Source organism: Blennius ocellaris (genome assembly GCF_963422515.1).
Source record: "Blennius ocellaris genome assembly, chromosome: 7".
Taxonomy (NCBI): Eukaryota; Metazoa; Chordata; class Actinopteri; order Blenniiformes; family Blenniidae; genus Blennius; species Blennius ocellaris.
This window is the reverse complement of record NC_137656.1, coordinates 6,337,137-6,349,846: the sequence shown is the minus strand read 5'-3', so window position 1 is coordinate 6,349,846 and position 12,710 is coordinate 6,337,137. Positions and strand designations below refer to the sequence as shown.

At 41.3% G+C, this 12,710-nt stretch overlaps 1 protein-coding gene across 1 annotated transcript in view; it reads right to left on the bottom strand.

The window, feature by feature from the left end:
* The window catches only part of col27a1b (collagen, type XXVII, alpha 1b), a 75,403-nt gene that overhangs the window by 48,809 nt on the left and 13,884 nt on the right, over positions 1 to 12,710 (bottom strand). Inside the window, exons 4-7 of the mRNA XM_080499597.1 lie at positions 10,654 to 10,707; positions 5,909 to 5,962; positions 2,073 to 2,126; positions 1,919 to 1,972 (exon numbers count right to left, since the gene is read on the bottom strand). Of these exons, the coding sequence (XP_080355723.1) occupies positions 1,919 to 1,972; positions 2,073 to 2,126; positions 5,909 to 5,962; positions 10,654 to 10,707 (216 nt within the window). The remainder of the gene's footprint in view (positions 1 to 1,918; positions 1,973 to 2,072; positions 2,127 to 5,908; positions 5,963 to 10,653; positions 10,708 to 12,710) is intronic.

The window sequence follows — 12,710 nt, the reverse complement described above, 5'->3', positions numbered from 1 at the left end:
TCGTCCCCATTACTACAGTCAGAGGAGGGACCCTGCGCACACCAGATGGCTTTTTGCAGTCAGCCCCAGCCGATTGCATAACTAACTACCAGAGCTCCTGCCAAGGCATTGTTGCACTCTTACTATTGTGTCCCAAATGAGGACAGAAGTGTGTGTGTGCGTGTGTGAGGAGCAAAGTTGCTTACAAAGGCTTTCTCAGGATTATTCCCGTGTATGCGGCACTTGTTTGCTGCTTGCTATTCCCCTTCCGTCCGAGTCGTGACCTCAGCGCGACCCCTCTGTCTTCACCAGGGCGTGATTCGGCCCACGGAAGAAGTGGTGTCATCATAAACTGCCAAGTTTAATTTAACACAAGCTCCATCTGAGGATTTCCCCTCGTAAGCTTTTATGACTTTGTTTTTCCAAACAGACCCTGCCGCGGCAGACGATCAGGTAACTCATTCTGCAGTTTCTTTTTTTCCTCTTTTTTCAGTCACATTTCAGCCTGAATCAGACATAGTAAACTCTATCAGCAGTTCATTTGAACTGCTGATTGAAATCTCACACAATCCCTCCTTCACACAGGAGGCAAGCTCTGGCCGAGAAGCTGAAATGAATTGTGTATTAAAGTTTTAAAGTTGCAATGCAGGAAACTAAGAATTCTATGATGATACCAATACAAGAAAAGACTTCAGATTCCAAATGCAACACAATTACACGCTTTGTTCATGAACCACATGTTTATTTTCTCGTTAAACTTCTATTAAAACAATCAATTATTTTCTTTAGCGACCAAAGCTGAAGATGAGTGAATGCCCAACAAAGACACACTATCACACTTATGGGCTTATGGTCACTAACTAACCTGATATCTAAATAACACAGTTAACCAAAGTGCTGTATATTTCTAACAATACGGTTGTAAGCAAGAAATAGGGGGCTTGTAGGGTCCCTATAGGAGTTTTCAGACTCCTGGTTCTAAATGGTATGCACAGCAAACTTCATCAACTATTCTTCCATTTGGGTTGAATCCAGATTTCTCACATATGTGGGAAGAGGAGCTCCTCACACAAACTTTCATAGCCCTCCTCCAACAGCAAGAAACATATTCAACCAGATTTCTTGATATTGTTAGTTAATCTTTCTTTCTACATTTCAAACAAATGAGTTCTTGACTTTTCAAAGTGGCACAGTCAACCGAGGCCGTGGCGTTTAAACAAACCCTCCGCAGAAACAAAGCCGGGCGGCTTGTAGCACGTCACACAGAGTGAGAAACCCAAGCAGACGGCTGGCCCACTTGAGATGTGTAATTACTGAGAGGGGCTTGGGAAAAGGCCAAGGATGAAATGCACAAGGCCGTGTGGAGAAAACACTCCGCTGCTAAGCATCACTCTCTGTCAAGATAACCCAGCACAGCGGTATGCAGGCAAAGTCAAATAATGTTGCTCATGAGCAGGACCAGATCACACAACTGTGCTGGAGTTCATAACTTGCCCTACTTTCAGCAGAAACTGCTCTCTGGAGAGGGAGTGACATAACATTTGGAGAAAGCATGCAAAAGTTTTTACCCCGTAATCTTTTTTTTTTTTCTTTCCCACAGCTGCTTTCATCATATTGAAGGCTTGTGATTACAATGATGTAACAGGCTTGATATTCAAAGCTACAAGCCACCGGGGAGCAGCAAGAGCACAGGTGTGCTCCGTGATGCCTGCATCGCGTTCGGGACGCTTGCCAAACAAGAGCTCAAACATGCATGTTTGGCCGGACCCGCCAAATAATTTGACAGATTCGACATTCAGAGGCGGCTCGGAGGGGGCTTGGCTCGTGTTTTACGTTTGATTTATTGATCCTCAACGTGTGACGCAATAACCTTGTCGGATCAGGGGGTGGGACCAGCAAACTGGGATGGTTCCTACTGAGTTTAGACGTAAACATTCACCTTCCGTCCGTGTTTGCCTGGCAGTCCAGGGGGGCCCATGGCAGCAGGCTCTCCCTGGAACAACAAAGTAGGTCATGTTCAGATGTGTTTACATGGGTCTGCCTGATAATAAACACAGTTGTACAGAAGGAAATATGATAGATAACATGCGTACTTTTTGTCCTTTTGGGGCTTGGCCAGGGGACAGTCCATGATCTCCTTTTTGTCCCTAAAACACAAGAGTGCACAACTATTTAGGATATCCCCGTTGCCGCAGTCATATTTTCTGCATCGCCTTGACATTCACGAGGTGGAGCGGAGCTCTCGGTTTACAGTGCATTTACACTATCAAGGAGTAAGGAGTTCATCCGGCTTGTGAGCGAGTCTATTTAAACAAGCGCGCAGTCCATTTATGCCCTCTGGTGACTCGGTTTACACCGAGCCCACAACAAGTGGCCAGGAGTGATCGGGTGCATTCTTCTCCCTTTTCGGGCAGCAGGAATCTTCTCAGTACCGTCAGCAATGTCCAGTTTACACTGGTGCAAGAGCTGCCTCGCAATGTAAGACATCTGAGGAGAAATGGATCATTTCCTGTACTTATCAAATAGATGAACAGGTCAAGGAACAGAAATGCTTCAGCAGGTTGGAAGGGGATTTTTTTTTTTTTATTTAAAAGGCAATGTTTCATCTGGGTGTGGATATAAATCGTGTTGAATTGTGACCCACTTTGTTGCAATAATGTGGCTGAAGTTCAATTTTCAGGGAACTACCACTGGGTTTTCCCAGTCTTTTTTGCTGCATATGGCGGCGGGACGTTTGCTCTTCAGCAGAAATCGCATCCACTTCGGCAAGGCTACAAAAGAATACGCAAAGTCTCAAATCTACAGAATATGCGCACAGTTAAACCTGCATGTTCGTGTCAGCTTCGACTTGGCAGCGAGCGGCGTATGAGTGGGAATCTTCTCTGGATTGATTCCTCCACAGTGCCAGCGGTGCTCCTGCAGCCAACACCAACATGCAGTATATACATGAACACTGTGTCCTTTCACTCAGTGCAGGCTTTCACTTTAATTAGATTATCTGAAGAGTTTATGCATAAAGAGAAGCTAAATGAGGTAATTTCTTCTGAAAGCTCAAGACCTTAACAAGCACTCAAACTTTCCCACTGATTTTTTACACTCTACTCCTCCATTCATTTCAATTTAACTCTAATTGAAGGCTGCGCACAGTTTTAGTTTGATTGAGCATCGCCTCATCTTACTTTATCATCATTACATCCAGAAAACAGGCAATCTTCAAAACAAGATTCAGCTGAAGCGGAATATGTTTTGGAGGATCGTGCCAAACAAACCCGTCTGCTATTTGAGGTTTGTGTGCAAATGGGTCAAGCTAAGCCGGCCCAGGTTTTCAGCAAAGGCTCCAGCTAACGCACATGTACAGAATAAGAGTTATGGCTTCCCCTGGTGAAAGCGGGCCAAAGTGTGGTATCAATTACATTTTTGTCATTTTTGAATACTGTGTGGAAAATTCTTAAATCCGATGCATTGAAAATTGATTTGGCACAGACTTGAAACATGAGAAATTTTCCAACCCAATGTGAAGATGTGGCTGCAGTGCTGTCAAGGAAGGCAACAACTCAAATCAGCTGGAACATAAACACTGACACCAATTAACGGGAGAGCAATACTTCAAACTGCAGGTTTTTTTTCCTCTCTCCCTCTAATAGGAAACGAATGGCCTCTTCAGAGGTTAGAAGAACCCAAGGGGATGTGACCTCAGAAAACAAAACTATGTGAAATCCCAAACAAACCCTAGATAATTAAGAAAAAAATACCACCAGGCATGTTGCAATCAAATTGTTTGTCTTCAGCTTGAAATAGAGCAAAAGGGATTATCAGGCTATGTATTTTTATTGTGTTTTGTCTATTTACACCATTTAAAAATTCATTTTCCATGAAGTATGACTTGCTAAAAATAATTGTTTTGAGATCACAGACTTTCAATAAACCACAGAGATCATCAATCTGCACACTTGTACTGCAATTTAGCACTTTTTTTTTTAAAAAGGTAATTTCTCGTGATTTCTAAATCTTCTTTGATCAAAGACTTCAGTGGATACGATTTCAAAATTCATTTTTAAGAAGAAATCCTCATAAAAGGGAGAAGAAAACTATTTTCTTTTTAGAAAAAATATTTTTTTAAATACATTTGTAAAATTCTCAAGACAAAAATGTGGAAATGGACATGTTGGTGGAGGAGGTTATTAAATATATGGGAGGGTTACAGCAAATAAATCAGATTTTTTGTGAATAAAAAAATATGATCAGTAGCAAATTGAAAGTGTGAGGTGCAACACAGTACAAACCTTGTAAAAAAAAGTAATGACCAGCCCATTCAGGAAATGTCTCACTTCTCAAGAATAGCAACATCTCTGTTAAAGGCTCAGATTTGTTTCGTTTTTTTAACGTCATTTTCAAAAGCATTAAAAATTGACAAAGTAAAAAACTATGAAAACATTTTTTAGGTATTAAGGTCACGGTTACACAAAGAATATTTCAAGTGAAAATGGTCAACTTTTGTTGCGCTTTAGGCATGTGTTTACACAACAACGCCACCAAAACACAACTGAGCCACTGAAAATGTGTCCAGCTCTGACTCTTGACTTGGTAGTTTTATTGCTGAAAGTCACCAATAACCATGTGCACCACATAATGTTGATCCTGTTTTTATACATTCTTATCTTCACTTGATCAACCTTTTATTGTGTCAGAAAGTGTTCAAAGTTTCACTTTTGTTTGGAACTGAAAAAAACTAAACACTTTCTATTCCTCTTCAGAGGTTGAGCAAAACAGCATCTTTCACATCACTTTCATGTGAAGAACTGACAAGGCAGAATAATTGGTTTATTAAGTGTGAGACAAAACCAGCAGTGTTTCAATTGTAAGTGACAGCGTCACAGAAAGCAGCTGTCAGTCACAATGAGGCACCCTCACATTTCGACATCAATTAACTAATAAGAAGCAAAATTAACATCTATATGAAGAGAGTGAAGTGCACCTGAAGTTCGAAAAAACTTTATGGTATATGGAATAAAGTTATAACTAGTGTATGAAATTGAATTTTGAAAACTAGGCGCAAAAATCAATATAAATATGTAAAACGTCAAATTTAAAATGTCTTCTGTCCTGTAGTTGGCCTCCATCTACATGAATATTCACTAGCATTACTGAGTTGTGTTTTTATCTTTATATTTTTCAACAGGAATATCATGGTCCACCTACCTGTTATTTTTAATCTGCACCCTTAAGTATTTTTGCAATGTTACGTATTTATTTATCTAGCTTCGTCGGTCTAAAACAATCAATAAATAGTCCTCGTATCAGGAGTAAAGCATTGTATTGTATGCTGAGAGCGGCCTTAAAGGTGGTACTTGGAGAGCTCAACATTTTCTCAGGTGATACAAGGTGGTACACAGGTGGTACCAAATCTAAAATGTTTTATTACCACTGCACTGAAACAAAAGTGGCATATTTATTTCATGCGACTCTGCATACTGCCATTGTTGTTTTTGTCCTTCTACTTGTGCATGTGCTAAAGAACAATTTAATATGGCGGTGGTGCACATGAGCAGTAGCAGTGTTTCTGTCACTGACAATCGGAGTCGGAGTGTTTTCATAAAGTTCCACCTTGGAAGCTGTGTTCAAAAGGTTTATGTTTCAGTGTCTCTGAGCTCCATTGTTAAGTAAAATGCGATGAAAGTTTTCGGTTTTCACTTGAATCATTGTTGTGAAAACAGAGCCTCAGTCTTATCCTTTATACTATTCACTACAGATTTCTATGTTAGTAGTGCATATAGTTTGTATATTGAATTGTTCCATCGACTTTTTGGGCTCACAAATCGAAGACTTGATCATAATCTGGCTATCTTTAAAGCCCATTCTGATGATTTTCACTCACTAAAGGAGGACAAATGCCAGTTGTCATAATGTGACTGAGCTGTTAGATTTATACCTTCACTCCAGGCAGTCCAGGACGTCCAGGATTTCCACGAGGGCCAGGGGGACCCTGAAAACAGAGAGCCACATGATGAGGGAGGACAGAGCAGTAAGGTGATCACAGGGTTCATTAAGCAGACGTCCATTTCAAACAGTGGAGGGGGAGGTGCTCACAGACGTATGCACATGTTGGTCTCTCTCCACTGCCAGTGTGTTATGGGGCAGGTCAGGCAGTGCCTCGAGGTGCCCCTTGTGTTTGTGTGTAGGTGCTCTGTGAGGCATGCGATGTCTCCTGCCTGTCTAACTTTTGACATATGGATGTGATTTCCCCTCATCCTTTCACTTTTCCATTGGTTTCTGGGGTCCCACAAAATGAAGGCCACTCATCTATCACCCAGTGTTCCTCAATAGCTGTGTGGCACAAACTGTTGGTGTGTGTGATATATAATGTGCTTTACTGTAATTCACCGAACTAGCCCTGCCAAATATTTTATCTGAATGGACCATCTCCTGCAAGTAGGGCCAGGTGGGTAGACGAATGAGAGCATACAATGAAGAGAAGGGAAAGAAAAAAAAAAGAAAATTTTTTTTTTTAGAACTGAAGGGACAATAAATCCAAGCAGCCATCAGAGAGAGTTTATTCAGAAAATTATAGGCACAACTTCCTGAGGCATCCAATCGAGGGAGCCTCTGCTTCAACTGCACACTAGTCTGGAACCGGGATGAACTGCTGAGCATGGAAAATCTTCTCCAGCACAATTTAAAAGCAATGAACATGCTGAAATGGCCCAAACAGGAAGCTACTGGGTTTTCTACCCGCTCTCTTAGCTGTTCAGATTTTCCATGGGCTGCGAAGGGAGACCACCCCCCCCAACCTAAGTGGGATGTGAAAGTGAGGTGTATTATTACTCTGTGTCAAAAGGACAGAAGAGTGTACGGTTGGATCATCCAGCCAGTGTCTGTCTCTGTTATTTGTCTCTGCTCTATTATCACACTGTGGAAAGGAGTCAAACAAGCCAAGTTGTTCCCTTTCCCTCCCCTCACACCGACCGGACCTCTTCACCTCGCAGTCACTCACCACGGGACATATGGAGACACTTAACAGAAGCTCATCTAGTGATTTCCTCCTCCTTCTCTATTCAGGCCCGGTCCTCCTTTCTCTCACTCGATATTAAAACGTATGGAAGGCATTATCTCCGGATAGGATATAAAGGCAGGAGGAGAGAAATAAAGTGGCCAGGACGGAGTATTACAAAGTGCATTCTTGTATACATGGTAAAGTGGCTGGTGCTGATGAGAAGGTGGGCGGGTGATGTCCCGACAGAGACGAGGTGGATGGGAAGACTGAGTCACTTCCTTCTCCTGCTTTCCCTCGATAAGAGAAGAAATGCAGATCGAGCGTGATTATTGAAAGCAGCTTCCCATGAGAGTTGCGGTACATCTCAAGAAATTATCAATGCAGGAGCGCTAAAGGCCAAACGGAAACACACGCACTTTCACACACATAGGGCTGCAGATGAAGGGCAGATGGGTGCCAGAGCTGTGACCAGGTTTATGATGTGGGCCAAAGATTTTTACAGCGGTGACACGTGGAGCGCTACTGTTTTTATTGGCCATTAACCCAGAGCAAAACCCCTGACATGCTCTCTGGCCTGCACGCATGGAAACACTGCATATTTTACATGGGGATTATGCAATTTATTGAATATTAAAGGAACTCAACTCTTCGTTTTATTGAGAGTTGGGAAATTTAACTAACTAAGTGCAAATTACTTTTTTTAATGTGACCATTCAACTTCAAATGATTTTGTTCAGGTCGATCTGTTGTAATCTCTTCTCTCTTTGCATGAAGACAATATAAAGTACGGTAGCTTAAATCAAAAACTGGCCATATGCACTGAAAAGATAGAGCCCTTAATAACTTAAAATACCCAGTTGGTAGACAAAACCTCTGCAGAAAATGTATACAGTTTAGTCAAATACTTGCAACATTACTGGGAAAATTCCATAGATCTAGTGCTAATAATCTGTCCCAATTTGTGAGGCATTGATCATGTGGAAAGTTCAGCTCGCCATAGCGGTAAAAGCCTAGGTGTGCCGTGGTTTGCTTGGGTGATAAGAATCAACACCTATTTTTCCAGTCACTTTTGTACTGCTCACAGAGGGTCTGATAAACTTCACATTGAACTATTTTCCTGCAAACCTCTCCATGTAATATCTACATAAGATCCTAATAAAGACTCTTTGAAATACTTAAAATTTCATCAAAGACAGAACAACCTCAATCCAAAGAAAAAATATCCTGGATAAAACCAGAACATGTTGGTAAGCTTAAGTAAAAAAAAAAAAAAAAAAACCTGGACATTGGATATTTTACATCAAGATGTCTGTTGAAAGTAATTTGAACTGAGATAAGTAGTATGATACAATTCAGAAAATGTCTTATTAATGGAAGGTCTTGGTTTTTTTCTCAGCCAAATACTGAACCACAAACTACACAGGCATGGCTCTGTGGTGGTGCTAAGCTGACCTGTCTTCAGTCCACACTTGTTATGAGGCCAAATCTCACTATGCTAAAAGGCTTTGGCACACTCTTTTTAACATTTGAAACCACAACAGTTTGACTGCTCAGTTCATAACTGCATGCAGCACGTTGCTGAAGTGGCTCCAGCCAACGTCCCTGATTTAAGTGTGGGCTCGGGGGATTTTGTGTGAAGAGTTTTTCCTGTTTTTCCTGTATGTGTCTGTGTGTTTTGGTTTTCTCCAAAGACGTGACTCTAAGTTGACTGTGTACGTTTGTTTTGTCCAACGACAGCTGGGATTGAGTCTAGTTGGGTAAGTTGGAGAAAACTGGTGCAGATGGTTGGATGGATAGATGGATGGATGGATGCGTGGATGGATGGATGCGTGGATGGATGGGCGGATGGATTTGCACATGGTGTCACACTGCCGTTGCTAATATTGGACAAAGACTCAACAACGGGGCTGCATTGTATTAAAAGTGTTACCCTTTAAAAGTAAAGCCTTTTAAATTTCAACAACAAAAGTTGCAAGGTAACAGAACAAAACACGAGCAATCAGAGATTACTGACGTCCACCTAAGGTTCAAGTAGTTTTGACGTAATCCTTAAAAGCCTGTATAATTAAGTTCTAACCAAGACTCTGATCACCTTCAAAATTTAATGGAATATTCCAAGTTCCTAATATCTATATGTGGTGAATATTGTGACAAAATCCGTGCAGTAGTTTTGATGTAATCTTGCTAATAGACATATATAAACAGATAAATATACGCCAAAGATTTTATTACATCCTTGGTGGATATAAAAAAAACAAACAAAAACAAACATGTGGCACACTAGATGAAATCAATTGTAGATATACAGTCAAATAAATGTCCTGTTTAATCCAGACTGTTTTACTGGCTACATGGTCCACCTGTGAGCTCTCTTCAGATCATGTGTGTAGCTTTGCGGTTTTCCCTTTTAGTCATGTGAACTACCCAGGAAAACTCACACTCACGTTCACAAATACAGTCAATGAAAACACTGAACTAACCTATGAATTCTGAGTCAGTGTGGCCTGCAAGTTGGTCTCAGGAGCTTGATGATGAATGAACTCCATAGAGGTTCGTGCACTACTGGATAGAGCTACTGAGCTCTAGACAGGGTCTTAAATGCCTTTAATAAGATGGGGACAAAGAACTCTTTCTTTCTTGTTTAAAGAGATTGGGTTCCCACAACCCACCCCAGAGGCCCAACTGCAAAGTGGGCCACAGCAGGTAGATTATACACACACACACACACACACACACACGCACGCACGCACGCACACATGCACACACACACACACACACACACACACACACACACACACATACACACTTCAATGCAGCACAAGCGACCTACAGCCACACATTGGCTCTGCAAACAGCAACCAAATATGGAGGGTTTTTTTTTGCAATACATTGTATAAAATGAGGTATTTTACAGCAGCCAGAGACAAATATCCTAATTGGGGTCATGAAAGGTGATGAGAAGCCCCCCCCCCCCCCCAACACTCATTTGAGTAAACCCTGCTTCTGTGTTTCCTGTATTTCCTCAGAAAACACAAGGTTTAAACAAACATCTGCACCATCTTTTTTTTCAGTTCTAAACGTCCACTCTGAACCTCAAAATGAGAAAACATTGCACCAGAGGACTCATACATTAAAAGTACAGCACACTGCAAGTACACATTGATGTAAAAATAGGACTGTGTCTAATTCACGTACCAGCAATGTTTACTTTTGAGACATAAAACACTTGTTCTGGTGTATAGCATATAAATACACCATGTAAAGTGACCCTATTTTTCCTCCACGTCCAACTAATACCAACCTTATGTGTTCAATTAGTTTTACATTGGCAGCCCACAGATTTGTAGATTAAGGTTGTTTGCTCTCCAGATTTACAAATGGACCTTGGCAGCGAGAAGCACAGCGTGATCAGAGCCAGAGCCAAAGCAAACGGACGTCTGGCTGAATAATGCTCTGTAATCCAAAGATGTCACTGAAGGCTTGATCAAAAAATGCTGCGAGGGCTGGTATATCAGTGTACAGCTAATGGTACAATCCCTCCATAATAAGAGCGAAATCATGGGGATTAGAAGGAATTTGTGAGAGACTGTAGGAGAAGTGAGGATGGACAGAGGAAATTGTGGATCTGTGAGATGGCGAATGAGAAATATGTCGCTGGTTGAACGGGAGTGGGACATGCTCACCATTGGGCCTCTCTCGCCTGGCTTTCCCCGCAACCCTGGAAGTCCTTGAAGGCCCTAAAAAGGAAAAATATCAAAGATGTCAAGGGACAGAGTGAAACAGAACTATTAATACAGATGGGGAAGTACAGAGTTTCTGACTTTTGTTCTTGAACGGCGTTCAATAGTAAAGAGCAAGCTTTGGGTTTCCAACGTGAAACACAAAGTTCCATTGAAGGTCGTCAATACATAATGAAAACATCTTGAAGTTGTTGTATTTCTGACCACACTTTTAGTGGGGTTACCTGTGAGTTGCACTCAGTCAGCAAGATGCTGGCAGGCATGGGGCTGTCTTATTAGACGTGATTGCGGCCCGCTCTTTCCTTTGACCATTGTTACTTCAGACCCAAACCTCTGCAGTTGGTAGACTGTAAGTCTGACTCGTTGTACTGTCAAGGAGGCTTGGCACCGGTCTCAAACACAGCCAAATGCATTCATTATAGGCATCAGCTTGCTTTAAAACAATTTCATACATGGATTAGCAAAGCCTTCAAAGGTCAAATTTAATGAGGGGTCAATTTGAGAAGCCTGAGTTTGCTCGAGCCCCGACTTCTGCTCCATATTTTCCCATTGCTCACAAAATTTAAAGAGGAGAGGGAAAGTGGACCTGGAAACGGCTCCAGGCAGCGCAGCTGAAATTGGGCTACTGTAATAATGTCAGATGTATAGAGCAATTCTGTCTGTCTTGGACAGGACCATGAGCAATAATTATCCTCTTTCAGCCAGCAAATACTCTAAAAAGCCAAAAGGCTTTCAGCAAATTGTAGATTCTTTAGATTGCAACTATCAGGCTCTCCACACATGATAAGCAGTCTGAGCCGCAGTCGCTGCCAGGGTCGACTCCGAGGCAGAGCGGCAGTTCACACGATCGCCAAACTTTGGCGGTTTGTGAATAAAATGCATCCGTGACTCAAAAATATGGACCTGGGTTATAATTTGAGACAAGATCACTTTGTCGGAAATAACTTTTCAGTTCAAGCACATAGATTTTTCAGTTTTATAACTATTTCATGAGTCAAAATATTTGGTCTTTCTTTGTCTGTGAGGTGAAGGTGTAAATACGACCTTCAAACCTTTCAACTCAGGGGATTTTCTGGTAAAGAAGCCTGGACTTAGACTTGCAGTTTAAAAAAAAAAAAAAAGTGGATAAAATCCTGGAGAATGAAGCTAACTGAGTATGACTCAGAAGCATTTATTTTGCAGGGTTATTAGCTGCTCCTCTCATTGATGTGAATATATAAAAAGCATTTTGTACTCAGATCTGTAAATAGCCTCTAATCCCTTGATTAGTAGTTACTTGATTATGTAACCATTACATGTGTCCCCCCTTCCTTATATTTCCTATCAAAGTGAATGTTTTTTCGTCCCAATGTGTCATGTTCTGGATAAAGTCATGTCATGTTCATTATCAAAATCATTCCTCCTCCTTTGAGAAGATCAATGTTAGTCTTCCATGAAAGCCTATAATCCACAGACATAAAGCTGAACCCACTGGAGCGAGACCAAATATAAGAAGTCTGTAAAAAATCTGGAAAGGCATAACAGCAAATTAACTACAAATTACATACCTGACTTACTCTGCTCAGTCCGACCCATTAGATAACAAAGTAACTATGCAGTAACATTTACATCGGGCAGGGCTTGATATTCAATGGTTTCTCAGTGGTCTCAAGGGCACAACACAAGCTGTGGTTTCGACATACTTCCAAAGATTTCAAAGCTGTCCCTAAAATATAGTTTTTAGTCTAACATGATACAGTCTGAAAACAGAGTTTTTAACTAATGAAAATGTGGTTAACCACAGAGTGTTTATGAGAGACTCAGTGTCAAAAGCGGGCAACACCATGAGTATGACCAAATACACCATATAATGAACGTCAAGATTAAATGCTTCTTGTGCACTTGTGCTCGTCAAAGAACTTTTTAATCATTTGATCAGCAATTTCACAGGGAGATGCTTCATGCAGAACCGTAAATGCTTACACCTGTTTCTGGAGCCCGACTTATGCTGAGCTGATGAT